The sequence below is a fragment of the Peromyscus maniculatus genome, chromosome X (assembly GCF_049852395.1).
Source record: "Peromyscus maniculatus bairdii isolate BWxNUB_F1_BW_parent chromosome X, HU_Pman_BW_mat_3.1, whole genome shotgun sequence".
Classification (NCBI taxonomy): domain Eukaryota; kingdom Metazoa; phylum Chordata; class Mammalia; order Rodentia; family Cricetidae; genus Peromyscus; species Peromyscus maniculatus.
Genome location: NC_134875.1, coordinates 27,576,796 through 27,600,055, shown reverse-complemented (window position 1 = coordinate 27,600,055; position 23,260 = coordinate 27,576,796). Strand labels below are relative to the sequence as shown.

At 36.3% G+C, this 23,260-nt stretch overlaps 1 protein-coding gene across 17 annotated transcripts in view; it reads right to left on the bottom strand.

Annotated features, from left to right (window-relative positions):
• The window catches only part of Smarca1 (SNF2 related chromatin remodeling ATPase 1), a 71,829-nt gene that overhangs the window by 25,362 nt on the left and 23,207 nt on the right, over positions 1-23,260 (bottom strand). For 12 of the 17 annotated variants that reach the window (XM_076561569.1, XM_076561579.1, XM_076561567.1 and 9 more), the window contains 10 exons: positions 22,689-22,798; positions 21,831-22,057; positions 20,712-20,833; positions 18,173-18,208; positions 17,120-17,272; positions 15,293-15,425; positions 14,232-14,380; positions 12,147-12,266; positions 2,883-2,993; positions 2,504-2,617 (listed from right to left, as the gene is read on the bottom strand). In XM_076561569.1, coding sequence (XP_076417684.1) covers positions 2,504-2,617; positions 2,883-2,993; positions 12,147-12,266; positions 14,232-14,380; positions 15,293-15,425; positions 17,120-17,272; positions 18,173-18,208; positions 20,712-20,833; positions 21,831-22,057; positions 22,689-22,798 — 1,275 coding nt within the window. The remainder of the gene's footprint in view (positions 1-2,503; positions 2,618-2,882; positions 2,994-12,146; positions 12,267-14,231; positions 14,381-15,292; positions 15,426-17,119; positions 17,273-18,172; positions 18,209-20,711; positions 20,834-21,830; positions 22,058-22,688; positions 22,799-23,260) is intronic. The other 5 variants (XM_006994983.4, XM_076561573.1, XM_076561575.1 and 2 more) reach the window with 1 other exon arrangement.

Below are 23,260 nucleotides of genomic sequence, written 5' to 3'. Positions count from 1 at the left end.
CCAACACAAAGCAGTGCTCAGTGAACAGGTATTAAATGGAGTCCTTCCTCCTTACACTCTTCCTCTTTCTCTAACACTTTCTGGGAGGTGAGGGAGATAAAATAGTGAAGTGCAAGAATGCGAACTCCATAGCATCTTTCCTCTTCCCACTCACTCATTTCCTCTCTTCTTACACCTCCTCCCTCTTCCTTTCTCTTACCCCTCACAGCTGCCCATTCATTACCCTGTCTTATAAGGTTTCTTTCCTCCTCCATGTTCTTCCAGCTGGCCACCACCCAAACAATCATTCTGAGGCCTCGCTCCTCACCACAAACTGCCTGTAATGAAAGGCACTGTTTACATTCTAACTGAATTTGTGGCCCAAATGGAGTGGGCACTGGAATTCTCACAGGGAACAAAATCACACTATCTCCAAAGAAGGAAAATAAACAGTTCCATCATCTGAGATTTTTTTTTATTGCTGCTACTTGACTACCACTTGGCCCACCTCCCAAATGACATGTCACGCCACTAATAAACACAGTCCTTATTTAGGACTTCAGAAACAAAAGGGGTTATATCACATGCAGAAATAGCTGAGAATGTCTGCATAGAAAGAGCACAGTATTTAAAGTCTAATAAGTAGGTTTGAGACAGCAGGGCAACCTCATTATCTATGTGACCTTGCACAAAGTAACTGAACCTTTCTGAACTCCAGTTCCCTTACCAATTACAAGCAGACAATCAAACCTATATAATGAGGTTGTTAGGATCAAATGAAATATATGGTAAAGCATTGTATAAACTATAAAATGTCCTACACTATTATTTTGTTTAGTACTCAAGATCTAGTATTTCAATTAATTCTCCTTTCGAGTCTTACTGGTAACAGTTGATAAAAGAAGCTGAAAATAATGTTCTATAACCAAGAATGACTATAAACCTCAGTGAAGTGCTATATGTCTGTTTACCCCACAAAATTAACTATTTAATAACTAACATCTTGAATTTTGTATTTTGTTTCTACATTGTGTTTACTTTCTTATGTATATTCTGAGCAGTCAAACATGGTTACTTTATTCTGCTACACTTTCTTAAAAATGATTCTTTCTGGTCTTGACAGTTTAATTATGCCCAAATCTAATCATATTTATCTAACAATATTTTAACTAGCCCATGTACATTCTGAAATACAAATTAATTATCACAAATAGATAGTTTCTCTAGGTACATTCTAGCTACTAATCAATATAATTGATCAAAGTTCCAACTCTAATAAAGCTGCGACAAAATAAATTTTGAAATATAACTTCCAATTCATAAAACAGAAAATTTCATAAGATTGCAAGTCTGCTGATACTTTTCTAATTTACTTTATGTTAGTGATTTTTCTTTTTTTTTTTTTTTGGTTTTTTGAGACAGGGTTTCTCTGTGTAGTTTTGGTGCCTGTCCTGAATCTCGCCCTGTAGACCAGGCTGGCCTCGAACTCACAGAGATCTGCCTGGCTCTGCCTCCTGAGTGCTGGGATTAAAGGTGTGTGCTACCACCGCCTGGCTAAGTTAATGATTCTTATACTTTTAGTCAACCATCTCTATTGACTAGGAAGTCAATTTCCACATACAGAAATAACTTATCTACATATAGATAGATACTACATCTATCTATATTAAGTTCTTAATCTCTTAATATAGATAGATGTAGTATGACAGCCACTAAATTTTAATTACTAAAATTTGTGTCTACATATGCAAAAAAAGAATTTTGAATTCCAAAGATAATTTTATTTTAAAATTATATGACTAATTATCATGTGTATTGTTATCTTTAACATCTAAGTGACCATTAACCACCATCAAGGTCTTTACTAACCTGTGAGCAATAAACACAAAAATACTGTTTCTTAGTTCTACTAAGGAAAATTATTTAAAAATAATATGTCAAAATTCATTTCTAGTCCATAGTTATTTTTTCTACATGTTCTTTGACAATCCAAACACTAAATCTATTGAAATAACATTATTACAGATGTTACTGTTTTGAAATATTGGAAACCAATTGTTTCATTGATGACACTTTTTAGTGACTTAATAGTTTCATAATTACTACTAGTTTAAAACATTATTATATGCTCTTATATTCTTTAATATTAAATAGAGGACAGCCTATTTTAACTAGTGTTTACTGTATTGTTATATTTTAGGAACTATGACTTGGCAATAATATAAGAAAATTAGAATAACAGACCATGTTATAAGAGAATTCTACAACAGCACATAAAATGTTATTGAGACTAGAAGAGATGATTCAGTAGTTGAGAGAACTTAATGCTATTCCAAAGGACCCAGGTTCAATCCCTAACCCAAACATGGTGCCTCACAACCACCTGTAACTTTAGTTCCAGGGGATCTAACACCTTCTTCTAGCCTCTGAGGACACCAGGCAGTCACATGGAGCACATGCAGGAAAAACACTCATACAAATAAAACAGTTTAAAAAGATTATATCACACTAATTTGAAAATTACCTTATAACCTATAGTCTTCCGATAATAAAGAATTTCCTTTTCCAGGAGCTCAAATAAGCGTGGTGGAAAAAACTGAAAATCCTGAACATTTGGTTGTTTTGGAGGCCGAGGAGCCTATGAGGAAAAAATATGTTACATACACACATACATACTTGTTTTTATGAAGCACAAAGCTGATACAACTAACTCTACTGATTTCTACACATGGAAAAACAAATACAACAGAAACCATTCATGTGGCTGGCCCATAGCAAGTGCTTACTGTATTGTTATATTTTAGGAACTATGACTTGGCAATATATAAGAAAATCTGAATCACAAACTATGTTATAAGAGAATTCTACAATAGCATGTGAAAACTGGCCTTGTACAGTTTTACCTTTGGGATCTTTGGCTCACTGACACGCAAAGCCTCTCTAAAGTAGGCATCCACTGCATAGTTGGCCTTGCGTTCTCGTTTAGGAGGTTCAATCCATTCCACCACACCAAGCTACACACAAGAAAGAACAAGAGGTTTAATTACTCTGAACTATTTTCTCAGTACCACATGCAATAAGGTAGTAATTAGAAGCAATTAAAACTTGCTTCATAAATCCTACTTCCACCTACAACGTTCTGTAACATTGCTATAAATCAAGTTTAGGAGCAAAGATTTTTTTCACATTTTTGAAAATAATTTTAAAATTATTTCTTCCTTAATTGAGAATAATATGCACTAACTGCTTAGAATCTGATGGCAATTTGAGTAAATAAGGAGGAATTGACATAAAAGAAAAAGAAGTGTTGATTCTGGTAACTTTATACATATAATAGGTCAGAGGAGTAAATGATAAGCAGCAGCATGCCAGCACACCTCCTTCAAATCAAAGGGAACTTTCTAGAAAGGTAAGCTGTCACTGAAATCAGATTTGAATCTGAATCCTATCATTTCACTGGTCATACATCTTTGAGGATTATTTCTACTTTCTGTAAAATGAGAACAATTAATACTTACCTTGAAGATTAAATACAACCACAAAGGATCTGGGAATCTAGCTCAGTAGTACCCTGTATAATTAACTTGTGCAAAGTCCTGTGTTGGAACCGCAACATCAAACATAGTGATTTATATCTGAAAGCATTAGCTAACTAGCCAACAGTTAAATGTTAAGGTATTATCACACATGGAAATTAATATTACCACTGACTTGCCGCATTGCAAAACTTACCCCATTATGAGCTAGGAAATGCATTTTAATAGTCAACAAGCAAAATTGACAACATAAAGTTCTGGAGTCCAAGGAAATTTTTTCACATTCCTCTGTTTTTCTCCATTTTGTGGTGTTTCTCCATTTCACTAGTGACTTTAAATGAGCCATGGGAGCCATGGTCCCAATCCCTTATCATCTTAAGGTTGATTTCAATATTTCATCATAGGCAAAGAGTGGATGTCAAGGATGCATGTGTAGCTCAGTGATAGAATAAATGTTTAACATGCACAAGGCCCTTGGTTCAAGTCCCAAAACCACTTAAGAAAAACATGGATAATAAACTAAAATAATGAAGGTGGTTAGAGATCTATAAGTACTCACAATATCTAGAGAAATAAATCCTGAAGCTAAGGCTCATAAGTCAAAGTCTACACAATAACAAAGAATAGTTTTTTGTTGATTCATAAGATTCAAACCAATGTGCAAAGTTACAAGAAACAATACCATTATGCAATATAATTGAACAGGGCTGGGGGTGTAGCTCAGTGGTAGACTGTTTGCCTAGACTACACAAGGGCAAGATGGCAAACAGTGAAAGTAACTACCCTGAGAGAGGTAGGATTCCCAGCACTTCAGAATTCAAATGCAAGCCATCATCTGTTGTAGATGCTGGAAATGAGATTTCTTTTTAAATCACATTTATGTATTTATTTGTGTGTGCATATGTGTGTATGTGTGCATGCATGTTCATGCCATGTCGCACCTGCGAAGATCAGAGAACAACTTTTAGGAGTCGGTTCTCTCCACCATACGGATTCCAAGGATTGAACTCAGGTTGTCAGGCTTGGTGGCAAGCACCTTTCACTGAGTCATCTTGCTCACCCTATAAAGTGAGATTTCTTCATTACAAGAAAGGTTAGAGTAAATGACCTTCAATGTCTTCTAATTCTAAGAAGTTATAAGAAATTAAAATGGGATACTTAAGTAAAATAAAGATCCACATCTAGGGCTAGAGATGTATATCAGTGGTAGAAAACGTGCCTGGTATGTAAGAAGCCCCGGGTTCAATACCAAATAAAGAAAGGATAGAACAGTGGGAGACAGGGAGGGAGATGAATTATGTTTCTTATATCAAATGAGTTAGTGTGTGAGGTAACAGTAATAGGGGGGAAAGATTTCATAAATAGCTCAGGAGGTGGCACCAGAGGATTCCCCAGAGGACGCTGGCTAGCTAGGCTAGCCCAATCAGTGAACTCTGGGTTCAAGTGAGAAACCCTGCCTCAATATATAAGGCAGACATCTGATATTAACCTCTGGCCTCCATACACATGTGAACATACATGTGCACCCACATTGATGTGAACATACATACACACATATACACACTCACAAAAAAGATTTTTAAAATAACATGTAATTTAATCTTTCTAAATTGAAGTAAAAATGTATACTTGAAACTAACTTTTTAGAGGTAATGTATTTGGCCATCCAATCTGTATATGTTTGAAAGTCTAGATGTTGAAATTTGAAGTAAGTGTTAAAGGCCAATTCTTGAACTTTCAAAAACAGAATTAATTATACTGAATTGGCTTGTTTTAGACAAAAGCATATTAACACTAACTTATTCAAGTTAATTTATCAAGGATTAATGTCAGCTAGTAAAATAATGTAACTGATTTAACAAATCATATGTGAAAATCTACCCTAACATATAATTTCTAAGATTTATGAATAATATACCTTCAGATTTTCAATTCTCTTCAGAAACAATATGAACCTAATTTATGACCCTATGTAGAAAACATGAATGCACAGAAATAAAATATAATCTCAACTGAGAATACTAAAAAATTCTGATTTTAAATATTACTGTTAATAGTAGACATTCAATTATAGGAATCATCATAATCATTCAAATATTTCTTATCTGTAAATTATCATTTCTGCTAGAAATCAAAGCATAGGAAAGCCGTACACATACAAGTATTTAACTAGCACTAATCTCACTCTGTGAATGGGTCTAGAGATGTAGTTCAGTAGTATAGGATGTGCTGAGCATGAGGGAGTCCCAGCACTGAAAAAAAGTTCCAATGATATTTAGGTTCTATTAATATTTTTCCACTTTATAAAACACTCTTAGTACCAATAATCCATAGGAATAATTGGAGAGTAAATAAAATTCGTATCATATAATTAGATCTAAAAAGCATATTAGACAAGCAATTTCTACCCTGTGCAGAAAGGCCATCACCTCCATCTAAGCAGGATAAAACACAAAGTGTCTGAGTTAAGATTGCAAATAAAATAGACAAATATAAGTCAAGGAACAAAACCCATCAGAGACAAATAATGGCAAGAAAGCATTGTCAGTATAGTGGGTACGATGCGATTTAAAATGGTTCAGCTCTCATAAGTAAAACCAAGATCAAAAAAAAAGAGTTTCACTCTAATAAGACATCATTTCTATCAGATCAAAAATATGTTTTATGGAACAATTTGAGCAATAATAATAATAAACTATATTGTAAGTCAAAAATAAACAGACATGAGTCTACAGTGATATAAATAAATAAGGACAGAAATAATTGACAGAGAAGGGGCAGCTTCTTCTTACAGAAATTCCCAAGTAGGAATTATAGATGGAATGAGGAAATTGCCCTCAGGCACACATCATAACAATAACTCCCCCAACAGATACTAAGATCATCACATACAAGTTTAAAAACATCCTTCCCAAGATAGTTATCAATTACAAAAGTCAAAAATACTAAATTCATAGGAGAGAAACTTGGCAGATGCCATCCCCAACCACTAAGTGAAAAGGTTAATATCACCCATAAAAAGATTGGTTAAGATCATTGATGCTCTGATACTCTGTACAGGACACAACATCCCTTCTGGGATATTCTTGCCAAAAATGCATAATCTCAGTAAAATCATGAAAAACTGTCCAAAAAACACAAAGCAAGAGACAAGTTACAAATAAGTATCCATGTCATGAAAGAAAACAAAACCTAGAGAATTCACACAGACTAGAAGAGACTAAGAACATGCACAGCAAAAAAAAAAAAGTAATGTGGGCTAAGAGAATGAAAAATATAATACAGATGGGGAGAAAATATCAGCAAAAGACAAAATTGATTAAAGGACCATTATCAAAAATAAAGTAAGTACCCAAATAGTGACAGTACAAAAACAAACAAAACAATTCAGTTGAAAAAGTAAAATGGACAAAAGACTTAAAAAAGACAAAGAGATGGTTAAGTATATGGAAAATATGTTCAATATGTCATCAACTAATTTCACATTAAATAAGAAAAATCCCTCTATACCTGTTAGAAATAGAGAAGGGAATAGCAGAGTACAAATGATGGGTAGAAAGAAGTGGGAAAAAAATGGAGGGGTCCCTAACTATGGAGGGGGAGGGAGGAGGATAAAATAACAGTAAGGATGTCTACCAAAAAATACCTATAATACATGGTACATCTCTGTATAAATATACATAAATAGTTTAATAGATTCCCATCTCAGATGGCAATGTTCCCCCAAAGAGGCATAGGCTACCTAATAAAATCCCCAGCCTCCGGCATGAGAATCCCTCTTTTGAGTTGCTGCTCAGAGGGGCCCAAAAGATTCCCAAAACATTACAGGGTATTGTTACTAACCTTGGCTGCTCCCCAGAAGTGAAAGGTAAGCCCCTATTGCTGAAGATACCACGCATTTTCAGACACAAGGCCCAAAGATTCTTGAGTTGCAACTAACCTGAATGTCTCTTCCCAGAGGACTAACTTTCATGGTGCCAGAGGAGGGAAGTAATCAACATTCCTACCCAGCTATGGCACTTACAACTACAACGATGACCAGCATGGCACCATAACCCTAAGGGTACAGTAGTGGTACGCATACCTTGGCAGTAACTAACATCTGTTTAATTGGACATAAGACACACTCAAAGAGAGAAAAATCATGCCTGATATTAGAAACTCAGCCAACTACCCAGGGCTAGTAGAGTCATTGATCTTTGCAGAGACCCTACGAACACCACTTTCCTAAACCAGCACAGGTCTTAACTGCCTTCTGAATATTTATCCTTATACCCACAGATAAAAGTGTAGGTATCTGTCAAGAGCCATGCAGCCTAGTCTTGCTTCAGCATATGACACCCATCCAATGGATTTCCTTGGATTTTCACTTGGCAAGGACCAGCAGACCACGGAACAGCATAGGAATCTGCAAATTCGTGCAGCTTGCAGGCTCTTTTCTCTCTCATTATATTGTTGATTCTTTGCGCAGTTTTCTGTTTTACTTTGTCAGTCACACATGCAACAGCTGTAATTTTCCCTGGAAATTCTGTTCTTTCTCAAATGTTTACCCCTAAGATTCTGTAGGCTATTGCTTCTTAAATCTCTTATCTGTAGTTACTAACTACAACACTCCTAATCCTGGGAAGTTTACTGACTCAGTAGAGACCGTTAGGTACATATAAGAAAACACATGGAATATTAACCGTGTCTCAGAGTTCTGGAAAGGAGTGTAAGGCATGCATACACAAAATGGGGAAAGAGCCTCAGAATATACATCGTGCCAACTGTTGAGAGTAAGTTCCCTGGACACCAAGCAAATAGAATCAGTGGTAGGATCTGATATGCTCCAAGAAGAAAAAAATACAATGCAAACCCAAACCAAGGCTGGACCACAGCAGCTATCACCCTGCATCGAGGAAATATCTCAACAGACATAGACCATTACAGAAAATCACAACCAATCAAATTGAAGAGTTGTGGGGCCTAGTCCCAACTGATATATGTACAATACAACTCCTGCACCTAAGGCTCGGGGATCATTTCAGAGAAAGAAAATATTCTAAGGGCCACGGGAGTAAAAAGTGTGTTGTGAGATTGTGTCTCCTAGAAATGGCAGAGAAACTACATCCATGAAGATTCACTGACATGACTGCCTAAATACAAGCTGAACAATGATAACACCAATAAGCATGCTATGTAGGCAGGGGGAAAGCTCATGCGGCCTCAACCCTACACAAAGAACTACAAGCAATTAAGGGATGCTGACAGCAGGAGAAACAGTCTTGCCCAGGCACATGGATTGATTGCCCAATACCAAATGGTCAGTCCTGAAAACATACATACAAGTTACTTTGTATAGACTAAGTAGGTTGTATTTATATATTTAATAAATTAATTTTAAAGAGAGCAAGGGGGAGTATATTGGGGGTAGGAAGGGGAGGGGAAATGACATAAGTATATTATAATCTCAAAATTTTTTTCAATTAAAATAACAAGAAGCCACTATGCACCTATTAGGAAAGTGAAAATCCAATATTTCATCACCACCAACTACTGGTAAAGATGTGGACTGAGTTTTCTTTCACTGCTGAGAGAATGTTAAATAGCATATCCACTTTGGAAGAAAATCCGTCAGTTTCCTATAAATCTGAACATACTTTTATCATAGGACCCAACAGGCGTATTCCCTGGTATTCCCAAAGGAATTAAAAAAAAACTTTGTTTTTAAAAAATTCTACAAACAGACGTATACAGTAGATTTATCCATAACCACAAACACTTGGAAACAACCAAGATAGTCCTTAGTGGGTGAATAGATAAACAGCAGCACATTCAGAATGTGGACTGTCTCTCAGTGCTAAAGAACAAAATGAGCTATTGACCCCTGAAGAAAGACAGAGGAAACTGAAACACATATTACTAAATCAAGGACATCAATCGAAAAAGACTTCATTTAATGGTATGACATTCTGAAAAATGAAAAAACTATGAAAAAAAGTAATAAAAAGATGAATCCTTGCAAGACGCCGAGAAGAAAACGGCAGGGGGGTTTTAAGGCAGTGAAAATACTTTATGATATTATAATGGTAGATGTCTATGCATTTATTAAAAACCATAGAATATGACACCCTAAGAAAGAGAACCCTGTTGCAAATGATGGGTTTGGGGTGACAATGATGTGTTAATGTACATTCATGATTGTAACCCATGTACCACTTTGGCTCAGGATGCTGATTGTAGAGGAGGGGTGTATGTCAGACAAGGGGTATATGTTCTTTCCATTTGATTTTGTTGGGAACCTAAAATTCCCCTTAAAAGTAAAGTCTAGTTTGGTTTTTGGCTTGGTTTGGTTTAGTTTGAAGTTTTTGAGACAGAGTCTGTCTATTATGTAGCCTTGGCTGTCCTGGAACTCACTATGTAGAACAGGCTGTCCTCAAAGAGATCCATCTGCCTCTGTGAGAGATCCAACTGCCTCTGCCTCTCCCTCTCCCTCTGGCTCTCCCTCTGGCTCTCCCTCTCCCTCTGCCTCTGCCTCTCCCTCTGCCTCTGCCTCTCCCTCTCTCTCTGCCTCTCCCTCTCCCTCTGGCTCTCCCTTTGGCTCTCCCTCTCCCTCTGGCTCTCCCTTTGGCTCTCCCTCTCCCTCTGCCTCTGCCTCTGCCTCTCCCTCTGCCTCTGCCTCTGCCTCTGCCTCTCCCTCTCCCTCTCCCTCTGCCTCTCCCTCTCCCTCTGCCTCTCCCTCTGCCTCTCCCTATCCCTCTGGCTCTCCCTCTGCCTCTGCCTCTCCCTCTGCCACTGCCTCTGCCTCTCCCTCTCCCTCTGGCTCTCCCTCTGGCTCTCCCTCTGGCTCTCCCTCTCCCTCTGCCTCTGCCTCTGCCTCTGCCTCTGCCCCTCTGCCTCTGCCTCTCCCTCTCTCTCCCTCTGCCTCTCCCTCTCCCTCTGTCTCTCCCTCTGCCTCTCCCTCTCCCTCTGCCTCTCCCTCTCCCTCTGCCTCTCTCTCTCCCTCTGCCTCTGCCCCTCTGCCTCTCCCTCTCCCTCTGCCTCTCTCTCTCCCTCTGCCTCTCCCTGTGCATATATTATTAGCATTAAACTCTGTACTATTTTTGCTGTTGTTCTATTTATCTAAAGTCATTTCAAAATAAAAATTAAAAATTACCGCCTAAATTCCAGTTTAAGCATACATAACATAAGGCCTTCACTTCTTCAACACTAATATCTATGCACTATATCACAAGGTATTCCTTTTCAAGAGACCACATATAATAAAGCCCTTGGGGGCAATTAACTGCTAATATGACATTATTCCTTATATTTAGTTAATATTAGCTGTGATCATTAGTCTCAGTTTTTATCTGGATGAGATCTAGAATCACTTGGGGACAGGCCTCTGGACAGGCTTGGAGATGTAGTATGTTGGTGAGAAGATCAACCTCTGAGGGTGCAGTATGTTGGTGAGAAGGCCCGTTGTGGGTGGTATCATTCCCTGGGATGGAATCCTGGACTGCATAAAAAGGAGGAAGGGAAGCAGTGAGAAGGTTCATCCCATAAAATCACATGCCTTCTAACCTGAAAATCTGAGTCCAGTACCAGGGAACCACATGGTAGAAGAGAGAACCGACTCCCACAAGTTATCCTCTGACCTACACACATAGACACATAATTCTTATTAAAAAATACTTATTTAAAGGAAAAGGCTTGCTGACAAAAGCATTTAGCATTGTCTTCTTCCTGACTGTGAATGCAATATGATCAGTGGCTTCAGGATCCTACCTACTACCTTGATCCCCCTGCCCGCGTGTACTTATTGTTCTTTGCACTGTAAGCCAAAATAAACAACTATCCCTTATTTAAGTTTCTGTTTGTAGACATTTTATTATTGAAATTAGGGGTCTGTGTATGTGTGTGTATACCTACACATAAACAAGTATACAGATGACAGAGGTGACAGATGGCTAGAGCTGGAGTTATAACAGATTGTGAGCCACCAGACGCAGGTGCTGGGACTCAAACCCAGGTCCTCTGAAAGGAAAGTACATGCTCTTAACCATTGAGCTGTCTCTCCAGCCCCACCTAAGTTGCTTTTGTTGGTGTATTTTATAACACCAACAGGAAAAGCAACTAAGGCACTTGCTGCCAGGTATGGTTCTAATTACTTTAAAATATTAGCCCATTTCCTTATGAAAATCAATCTGTATACTTACTACATTCTCCCTTTGGTACATGAACAAGCTGAGTACCCAAAGTCATTTACCTAACAATAGAGATCAGATTTCAGGTTAAGTTTCAGGACTCAACTACATTCCTGTATCCCATGTTCACTAACAAAGTAGTAGTACAGCTTGAGCACGTCAATCTAAAAATAATCTGAAATCCAAAATGCTCCAAAATTCCAAATTGTAACATAAGTTTGGTAATATTTCCAATTTCAAATTGGCAGATCAGTAATGTTTCTGCAAATATTCAAAAACCTAAAAAATTCCAAAACATGAAACACTTCTGATCCAAACTTTGGGGAAAAAGTATTCACCTGCATTGACAACAGCAAAATATATTATAGATTGTCCTTGCACTGCATAAATTCCTGCATTATTTTATAAATTTTACAAGGAAAATAAAAATTCAACCACTTAATGACTACAAATATAAAGTTACCTTCTGTTTTTCTCTATAATCTTCTCCTTCAAACTTGTACAAACTTTGTTCAAGGTCCATTCTAAAATTTCTTAGAGATGATTCTCCCATTTTCTGCATGCGTTCATTCATCTCTGCAGTCTAAAATTGAATATATTGAAAGGAGAAAATTATCAATGAATCAACTTGCAAAAAATGTGAATTTTCTATTTTTCTGGAAGCCAGGTTTGCCATGAAGTATCTACTCTGCTAAGTTACAGGGGAAGAATAAAGTATTAGGGACTAGAGTCCTTCTTGCTCTTGTAGAGGACTAGAGTTCAATTCCCAGCAACCAAATGTTGCCTCACAACCATCCATAACTCCAGTTCAAGTTTACTAGACACCCTCTTCTGTCCTCCAGGGACACATGCAGGAAAATACCCATACACATAAAATAATTTTAAAGAAGTCAACGCTGAGAGAGGAGAGGAAAGAGAAAATACTTCTCTTGAGATGGTGGTGACAGAGTACTTACATACAACATGCAAGGCCCTACATTCTATCTCCAGTCACACACACACACACACACACACACACACACACACACACACACACCCTGAAATTTAACTTGTCTTGAGTATTTAGAAAAAATTAAATGTTTTATTCCCAAATATTTTCACTTGGGGCTTCTTTAAAGGACATTTATCACTAAAGGTGTAGCCATATCATAATTTCTATTGTATAACATTAACGAGAGAAATAGCTAATACTATCATAAAGCCAAAGTTAAACTAAAACACTTTTTGTATATTGATATAAAAAGTAGTAACATAAGATTGTTCTATAACCTTTAAAACAAAAGCATTTTGAGAATCAAATTGCTTTTGAGAATCAAATAAAAAATTCAGTAGTTTTTTATTCCCCAAAGGTTCATGAGCTGCAAATTTGGTCCCCATTGTAATGGTATCAAATTGGTAGAATGTCAAGAGATGTTGATTATGTCTTTAAGAGAGATTAAGAGTTTTCCCTCAGGAGTAACTTAGGTATCATAGGGTTGCTATCTAGCTCTTGTGAGATTGGACTAATTGCTATGACAGTGGGTTGTTATAAAATTATGAAAGCTGCTTCTGAAGTTCTCTTGCTTCCTCTCTCTTGTATACACATGTTCCCACCATACACTGCTGTCCTCCATACGGCCCTCACTAGAAGCCAAAGCTAGTACCACCAGGCTCTTGGACTTACAAAAATCTTTTTTCCCTGTCTCAGGTATTTTGTTGTAGAAAGATCAAAAGAACTGAGACAATCCTGAACATATTTAAAAAGGACTGAAGATATGTAATCCACAAAATCTATACAATGATTAAGTCAAAAAGCAAGCAAACTAGTTTTTTTTACCACATAAATTAAGGGGGAAATACACATACAGAGGGTAGGTAAATGAACAATCTACCCATCATTTGCAATGTACAGACTTTATGTGCACTTTTTAAAAAAGGGAAAATATTTCTTTAAGTACAACTACCTAGCTATGAAACACTTAGAAGTTTGAGTAGTTATCTTATATTATTAAAAATACTAAGGTGGTTTCAGGTGAGACAAAACTGTGATGGTTATGTTTTTTTTAGTGTAAATGATGATAAGCACATGGAAACTCATTATACCATTCTATCTACCTTTTCTTAAGTTTGAAACTATAATTTATGAGGAAAGGGGCACATTAGACACAAAATTGCAATACTGTAAAACTACTTAGGGTGATTTGACAAAGAATGATTTAATGTTTCACATAATGCTTATAAAACACTTTCAATTAGTGTACTGTATTTTAATACAATGCAAAATATCACAAAATGCAGTCCTTCCATATGCAATTACATACAAAATGTGGAGTGTTCAAGTACAGTATTTTCAAGAAGACATAAATTGCTTAATTTTAAATGATGTGCCCAGTGTTGCTGAGCTAAGAAAAGTAAAAGCCTACCCTATGCCTGCAAACATAATTCTACAAGTTTTAGGAACTTAAGTTATCTTAAACATGCAGTTCAGCACCAATGCATGTATGTGGAAATGTAAATGTGGGGATTGTAAATAAGCCATCTTGAAAATACAATGCTATTTTGAACTAACCTTCTTTTCCCCTCTTTCCAGAATAGTTGTAATATCTTCATCTGTCAGCTCACTTTCTTTACAGGCAAAAACATGGGTGGCTCCATGGCGTATCATCTGTAACATTTCCTCTTTTGCCAGTTTGTTAGATTGTTGGTCAATGAGTCTTCCTAATAACAGTTAAAAGGAAATACATTCAATTCTATTTCAAAGAAAGTATAGTATAATGGTTCTGATCAGACACGATTGAATTAAATCATACATAGAGTAGTTTTATAAAAAACATTGGTGAGTTTAATGTTATTTATTTAATAAATGACTGCCAGTTTTTCTACCACATTTTCTAGTTCATTATTTCAGTTAAAAATCCAAGTCAGAAATACTTTTTTGTGTTCTAATTAAATTTTTCAGATAACTTCTCCTTATGGAAATGATTCTCTGGTGTATATTTGTTGAATTTTTCAGAAGCCAATATTTTCTGCTAAATAGTATAAGGCACTGCAAAGGTCATGTCATTGGCATTCAACTAACCTAGTGAGTTTATTTCATATACTAAAGGCATAGGCTTAAATAAGAAAGATTGCAAACATCTTTTCAAAGATCATTTACATACCAGTAACATTATACAGGCTGAGCAGGTTATATTTAGGAATACACACATACATATATGCATGTAATAACAATCAATTTAAAAAGAGGTTATTAATTCAAAAGAGTAGGATGGGTATATATATGGGAGGATTTGGAGGGAGAAAGGGGATGAAAGAAATGATGGAATTATGTTATAAGCTAAAAATGAAAGGGAGAAAAGATTATTGAAAAGTGATCTCCTTTGGCCGGGCGTTGGTGGCGCACGCCTTTAATCCCAGCACTCGGGAGGCAGAGCCAGGCGGATCTCTGTGAGTTCGAGGCCAGCCTGGGCTACCAAGTGAGCTCCAGGAAAGGTGCAAAGCTACACAGAGAAACCCTGTCTCGAAAAACCAAAAAAAAAAAAAAAAAAAAAAAGAAAAGTGATCTCCTTTGAAGGAAACTGAATGTGTTTTGCCCCTCTCCCAATTAATGAAGTTTCCACATAGAAATACCTTGCTGTATAACAATTGAATCAAGTCTTAGTTTTATCTCAGCTCTCTCTACAATCCGTTCTTCCACTGTGTTGTCAGTAATGAGACGGAAGACTCGTACTGGCTTCTTCTGACCAATGCGATGTGCTCGATCCTAGCAGAAAGAGTCCAACTGTAAGATGCCAGAGACTGTAGACAAGGCTTAGACATATAGCTACAATGCTATAAATACCCGAAAATAAAATTCAGACTTCAATCTCTCTATACCTGTCACTTGTGAAAGGTGGATGGTGGATGTTAAAAATATCCAAAGACTTCTGGGAACTTCTGGAACAAAGTGCAGTGCTACTACTGGGAAACTTCCAGAATTTCATAAGGCAAATCCCATTTAAGATGAGGACAAATAAAGCTACTAAGTAACTTTAACTCACTAAACACAAACATCTCTAGGACAAGCAAGGAGTTTTTGAAGTAAGGAACAATGTAGTTAGCAAGAGCTGCTATATTGACAAAATTCTGCTTTATCTCATCATCCATCAAGCAGTTCTTTCTGCTTACCAAGGCAATTCTGGGATACATAGTAAAGGCTCATAAATATTAATGAGATATTCATAATTTTACTACACTAGAATTGCTCCAATGGTTTATAATTAGCAAAGGTGGGAGGTGGCAAATTCTGGTAAAATGTAAGCATGTGAGGAGAGTGTATTTAAAATGCAGAAACTAACAGAGCAAATGGGAACAGCGAGAAGGTGGGGAGGAACAAAGAAACAAGGTTGAAAACAGTCCTTGCCGTAAATATAAAAACTCTACAACCCAATAACCAATTGTTAAATAAAGCACATTCAGAGAGAATTTAATGCTCTACAAATATCTAAAAATTTAAACTCCAAACAATAATCCCTGAATGACCAGACGGTCTGGAAATAGGCTCGGGGAGTAAAGTGTTTACTGCTCAAGCATAAGGACCTGAGTTTGGATCTCTAGCGCCCACATAGAAGGCAGCCACGGTGCTGCACTCTGGCAGCTCCACAACGGGGAGGCTGAGACAAGCGGATTCGGGCAGAGGGGGCGGGCGCACTGCCCAAGCTGTCAATCCAAAATGGCAAGCTGCAGGCTCAGTAAGAGAACCTGGCTCAAAAATAAGAAGCAATTGAGGAAGAAATCCTTATGGCAGTCTCTGGCTTTCAAATACGCCCTCTCAGGAACACACACACACACACACACACACACAATTTTCAGATGATGTCCTCAAACAGCACATTTCCCTGACATTTTTACCTTCTCTTCCCAATTATTTTATCACAAAAGTTACAGTCTGACCTTTTCTAATTTCAGTACTAAAGATTTTTTAACAGGGTGAAACCAAGCAGCCCCAGCTGGCCTGGAACTCATTATGTAGATCAGGTTCACCTCAAACTCAGATTCCCCCACCTCTGTTTCCTGAGTGCTGAGATTAAAGGCACATGCCACCACACCTGGCCTAATTTTAATATGTACTTGTTACACAAAATAATGAGACAAAATTCTTCTCATTAAAACAAACTCAGGAAGTCTCCTCAATATTCAAGAATAGGAAAAAAGCTGACATTTCTATTCTATGATGAAAGCAAATATATATATATATATATATATATATATATATATATATATATATATACTTGTATTTGAAGTATATATATTAGTTTTCATTTCTTTTCTTTTTGTAATTAACTCAGAAACTTTAATTCTAACTTCTACAAAATCACTACAAAATTGTTACCCTTTAATCATTCATTAACTTTGTGCTATATGAACAATAGTATTCTGAGCTTCAATAATTTCCTGGTATTGTTAAACATTACTAACCATAGCTTGTAGATCAACCTGTGGATTCCAGTCTGAATCATATAGGATAACCACATCAGCACTTGCCAAGTTAATTCCAAGACCTCCAGCCCTTGTACTCAGCATAAAGATGAATTTGCTGCTATTAGGAGCATTAAAGGCTTCGATTGCTCCCTTTTTTAATTAACAAAGGAATATAAAAAGAGAAAAACTGGATTATATTACAAATCTTAAGAAATAGAAAAGTTAACATGCTCACATAAAATATTTTTATACTTTATATATAATATTCTCCATAACCTAATACTTTATAATATTCTTCAAAGCTATATACTGCACTTGTGTAAGTAGCTGGAGAAAAGATGTTTTTATAAATGAAGTTTGTAAATGTTAACCAATAGAGACAAATATAGAGCAATCATACAAACAAGTTTAATTAAACAAATAATAATTCATTTGCATTCTTTGAAAACAATAGTAAAACTGTTCTAATTGATTAGGAGCTGAAATATATCTTCAAGTAAAATGACAGAAATATCAATATCATTGTGAGGACAGATAAACAAGATGTGGCAAAGATCAATCAAGAGAGAAAAGTTGAGAAATGCAAATGAGAGTAAGATGATCAATATCACTATAATGATAGGGAAAATGAGTAAATAATCAGGAAAATCAGAATGACATGTCCAGGGATATTTAGTAAAGAAACTTAAAAATTAATATATTGTTAATATCCTCTATACAAAGATCTGATAGAAATTAATTAGGAAAATGCTGACTCCAGTAGAAAAAGGAACCTGAAAAGTGAGCAACTTCAACTCAGAATAAATGCATATATATATACAAATATATATATATATATATATATATATAACAAGAATAATGTTCATTTCTCACTAGTAATCAAATAGATGCAACAAATAATATAATGACATTTTTAATGATAAAAAAAAATGATAATACTCAATGTTGATGAGGGAGCAGAGGGATATTGCTTCTGGGGGTGTAAATTGGAACACTCTTTCTGGAAAGCAATTTGGCAACATGCACCAAGAGCCTTAATAATGTTCATACCCTTTGACCCAGTAATTCCACTTCCAGGAACTTATCCTAAGGAAATAATCAGAGATGTGCACAAGATTTATGTACAAGGACTTTCACTGTAGCATTATTTACAACAGTGAAAAACTGGAAACAACCTAAATCATCAACAATAAGGGGACACATTACATAGAGTACATCATTAATGTTAAATATTTTCCTAAAACTATAATGATATTCTTACTGACAAAGCACAATATAATCCTGATTAAAAGTACTAGGATACTGGATTTTATATAGAGCATACATATATATAGTATGGTATCAATTTCTTACATATTATTTCTCATAAAAATTTCCCAGAGAAAATTGATTTTGCAAATCTCCCTCAGTACTCACAAAATGCACATATATTTTTAATGCAATAGACATTGCATTAAATGCAATATATTTGCTAAATGCAAATATAATCTAAGTCCTCAATAGACAAGGTGACCAGCATTACCACAATCAGTAGAGCATAAAACTGTGTAGTATTAATAAGGTTGGTGACAGGCACCCTGGTGTAGAGGAAATAGCAAAAGCCTGGGAGTGAAGCACAACTTAGCCATGTGTATACATCTGAGACACGAGCCTTTAACTTCTCTGAGACACAATTTCATGTGACAAAAATCCTATCAGTACCTTACCCAGACTACTGGGAGAATCATTTGGGACCTCAAAGTGTCTGGCATAAAATAGCTGCTTATAAATGTTAACCCCTTTCCCTATAAAAGTGAGGCCAATTAAGTCAGAGGATGACTAGAGGCCTAGATAGCTTAATTTAACCATAGGGAAAGGGTGAATCCAGAACTATTAATGGTGGGGGTGGGGGAATCTCTATGGGTGGTACACAGAGTAAAGAACAAAATGTATTAGGAAAGACTTGAAATTACTATATGAATGAAAACATAAATGGGACATCTCCCAGGGAAAATAAAGAATGGCTCTGACTTTTCAGTATTTAAATTTGATGCACGTAATTCAAAATCTTTGAATGGAGAACAATCTGGAGAGAAGAAGAGGAGGAGGAGGAGGAAGAAGAGGGAAAAGAGGAAGTTGTTGTTCCACATCACTAGGTAATGAACAGGGAGATAGGTCAGAAGTGACAACTGGCATTTTGAGGTCAGATAATGCCTACTAAATTCTGCCATGGTATCCTCTTCATTCTAGCAAGAAGAGTCAACCATCTTGAACTGTACTAGAGGTGCCATGCTTAATGAAGGACTAGGTTCTCAGGACTAAGTCAACAAAAGTTTCAAGTAACTGTCTTAGAGGACTTAAAACTATAAAGTGGGAAATAATTGAAGCATTTAAACATTCTTTCATGTGTAAAGGTTATCACAACTGTTTCCTTTCAACGGGTAGCAGAAACCCCTTAACACAGAGGTCTGTGTGCTGTTGGCAACAGTATACTGTGTGATAGCCAGGCTTCAATAAGGGTGTGCATAAGAGGCAAAGGAAGCAGCTGTGGAAGGAGAGGGACATGGGCTGAGATTCCTACAGCCTGAGAAGGTGCCCTGAACAGATACAAGGACCTGTGTGCAATTTCAAGGCTCACAATATATAGTGTACTGTGTATTTTTAAACTGTTTGTTCCTATTATATCCACCAGTCTTCACAGTGTCATCGGGAATAAGCATTTAGTATTAATTTTATTTTTATGATATGAAAGATATTGAGGCCCACAGAATTAAATGACCTGTATACACAAGAAAGTGGTGGTGTTAGTGCTAAAAATCAGGTCTTCAAACCAAGTTCTGTGTATTTTCCATTGTATCATAAAATCTTGTTCTTTGGGCCAGAGCATGAGTATTGACTTAAAAAAGAAACCAAAGACAGAGACCTTAAGGATTGCAGAAAAGAGAAAAAGAATTAGCAAAGCCATCACCAAAGTGATGTGATGAGTTTTAAATGCCTTCAAACCATTTCATTTGTGATGGATAATAATAATAATAATAATAATAATAATAATAAAGATTTCCAAGTCTGAAGAAGACATTGGGTGATAGGTAGGTGTGCTTACTCATGCTTACAAACCAACATTTTACTGTCCTAAAATGCCAAACTCATAAGTACCTACACCTATTTTATCTCACTTCATTTTTACAAAAGCCCACCAAAGCCAAGATTGTTCCTTAACTCAATATTAAAGTTAGTTAATCATAAATTAGCAAAATGTCCACCATTAAACTCCATAAATGGCAAGGGTCTACAGTGGGAGACAAGAAAAGAAAAGAACACAGTTAGAAGTTGCAAGGTAAAAGTTGACAAACAGTAACCAATGGGGCAGTGGCTAAAAGAGATGAAGATGGAATCAGATAGTGTTCTTAGAAAAGAATATCTTTGAAGAGCTTGGGAAGATTTGGAAATATTGGTGGAATGGAAGATAAATATGGAAGAAAGATCATGATGTCAGTGAGAAATTCAGTACCACCTAGAAGTAGACCAGACCAAAGCTTAAAACAACTTGCTAAAGTACTATACAACTCAACTCTGATTTTCAATGTCTTGCTTCATTTCTTGTCCTCACCTCTCTCTCTTCATGTGGGGTTTGTCCGTCCAGTCGACAATACTCATAACCACGCCACATACAGTAATCCTCCAGAATGTCTAGCAGCCGAGTCATCTGGCTAAAAATGAGAACTCTTGACCCTGAAATGTTTCATCAGAAAACTGAGTTACATGACTTGTGTAAAGTATGAAATGCCATAATGAAACACATTATCTTTGTGCAAATAATATATGCTAACTTGAAAGTCAAAAACAAAATAAAGCATCATAAACAATCTAAATAATATGACACATGAACACAGAAGCACGCACACACAAAAACAAAGAATGTTACACATAATGTGTATTTGTTGAGCTACAAGGTTTTCATTCAGTCTTCAAAAATCTTCCACACACACACTACCGAGACTAAGATTCTTGCCTTGTTTTTATCCCAAGGATCTATAATGGTCCATATAATCTCTCACTGGACTACTACTGCAACTGTCTTCCATCTTGTCTCCTGGCTTTACTCTCTCATTTCCAGTAAATTTCCCACAAAATGTTTCCAACATTATCTTCCTGACATACAATTCTGATCATGTTACTTCCTGCCACTACGTCCTCTGTAGCTCCTATGTATCCAAAGTAGAAGTCTAAACAATTTTTGAAGCATGGTTTTAAAGACCTTCCATAATTTGGCACCATCTAGCCTCATCAACTTCACCAAATGCCATTCTACCTCACATACCATAAACTCCTCTGCTGTGTTCCCTTCTTTCACACCTCTTGCATTGCCCTAGAAAAGCGCTCCCCGCCCATTATCAATGGCCCACACCTACCCACGCTCCCCAGTCTTCACTTCAAACATCATCACTGTGAAGACATTCCCAACCCCCAGTTTCTCAACAGCCCAATGAAGTACACTTAGGACAAGGAATTGCAGCTCCTCTTCCTCACTACACTGCGAGCCTCTTCAAAGCAAGGCCATTATCATATTCATCTTTGCATTCCTAGCCTGTGGGACCGTTCCTGACAAACAGTAAGTAATCAACAATGTCTACTAACCAGGTAGAGGAATGAATACAAAACATTTTATTCACACACAAACTATTATTGTTAATTTATCCCATGCTAATAAAAAAAATCCCTCACTCACCTTGTTCTTTAATTCTTGCCAATAGCTTATCCAGAGCTACCATTTTACCACTGTTGCTGACAATGTGTTCATCTGTTGTATAAGGTGGACCAGGCTCTGCACCATCGAATAGATAAGGGTGATTACAACACTTTCGGAGCTGCATCAGAATATTCAAGAGTCGCATCTTGTCCATCTTGCCAGAAGAGTTTAAAACATCAATATCTTTCATCAGAATTTTTGTATACCTAAAATGTTAAGCCATAATTAATCAATTTTAAGAACACTTAATGCCATAAATGAATGTTCTACTAGCATTGCAGTTAGATTCCTATTAAATAGGAATAAAGTACATAAAAGCAGATTTGGTGTGAGGGCTGGAGGTATTGTTCAATGGTAAAGTGCATGCCTAATATGCACAGTGCCCCGGGTTCAATCCGAAAAGATTAAAAAAAAAAGTTTTGGATTTGGAAGAAAATATAATCTGAAAAAAAACAAGAAATTAAAGATTTGAACATTTTGTTTTGTATGTTACTTACTTATATATTGCTTATGGACATATGTCCCTATACTACATTCATTATTAGAAATTGTCATCAACTATTAATGGCTCCAGTAACTACATCTGACAATTATCCACTAACTATAATATTTGCAGAAAGTTTACAGCAGACTTGTTTGAGCTATATTCATGTTGAAGCTAAAAGCAATCTCAACTTAAGTTTTAAATAAAACACAACAGTTTTCTAATAGAATATTTGAACAGTATAACTTATCATTTCAGTATAAAATGTAATTATCATATTGAAGAATCAACAAATGTGATTTTTAATAAATTCTTATATATAAATCAATGTTAATGGATATAAAATATCTCACCATTCTCGTTGCATTTTACTCAGTCCCAAGTAAATCTTTATTTCCTTTTTGGGAGGCAGACTCTTCTCTACATCAGTTTTTATACGACGTAACAAAAATGGCTTTAAAACCTAAAAAGCAATGTTTATTATAAAAGCACATAAAGCATTCACAGTTTCAAACTGTGTATTTCACTAATACTAATCAATTGTTAAAACTTTCATCCTAATACATAATCTAACAAACAATAACAAAAACCAACAGTAGCCTAATTTCTCAGTAAATAACCACCAAAAAATGACTCCTTAGAAAATAGGAATGGCACACCTTTAATCCCAGCACTGGGGAGGCAGAGGCAGGTGGAATCTCTGTGAGTTCAAGGCCAGCCTGGTCTACAGAGCAGGTTCCAGGACCGCCAAGGCTACACAAAGAAACCCTGTCTTGGAAGAAAAAACATCAAAATGGAGGTTGGGGTTGCTCAAAAAAAAAAGGAGTAGATGTTCAGCATTCACAAGACTCTGGGCTCAATTCCCAGACCCTCTAAAAATGAGGGAGGAAAATTAAACATTCATTAGTTGACAGGAGAAATTAAG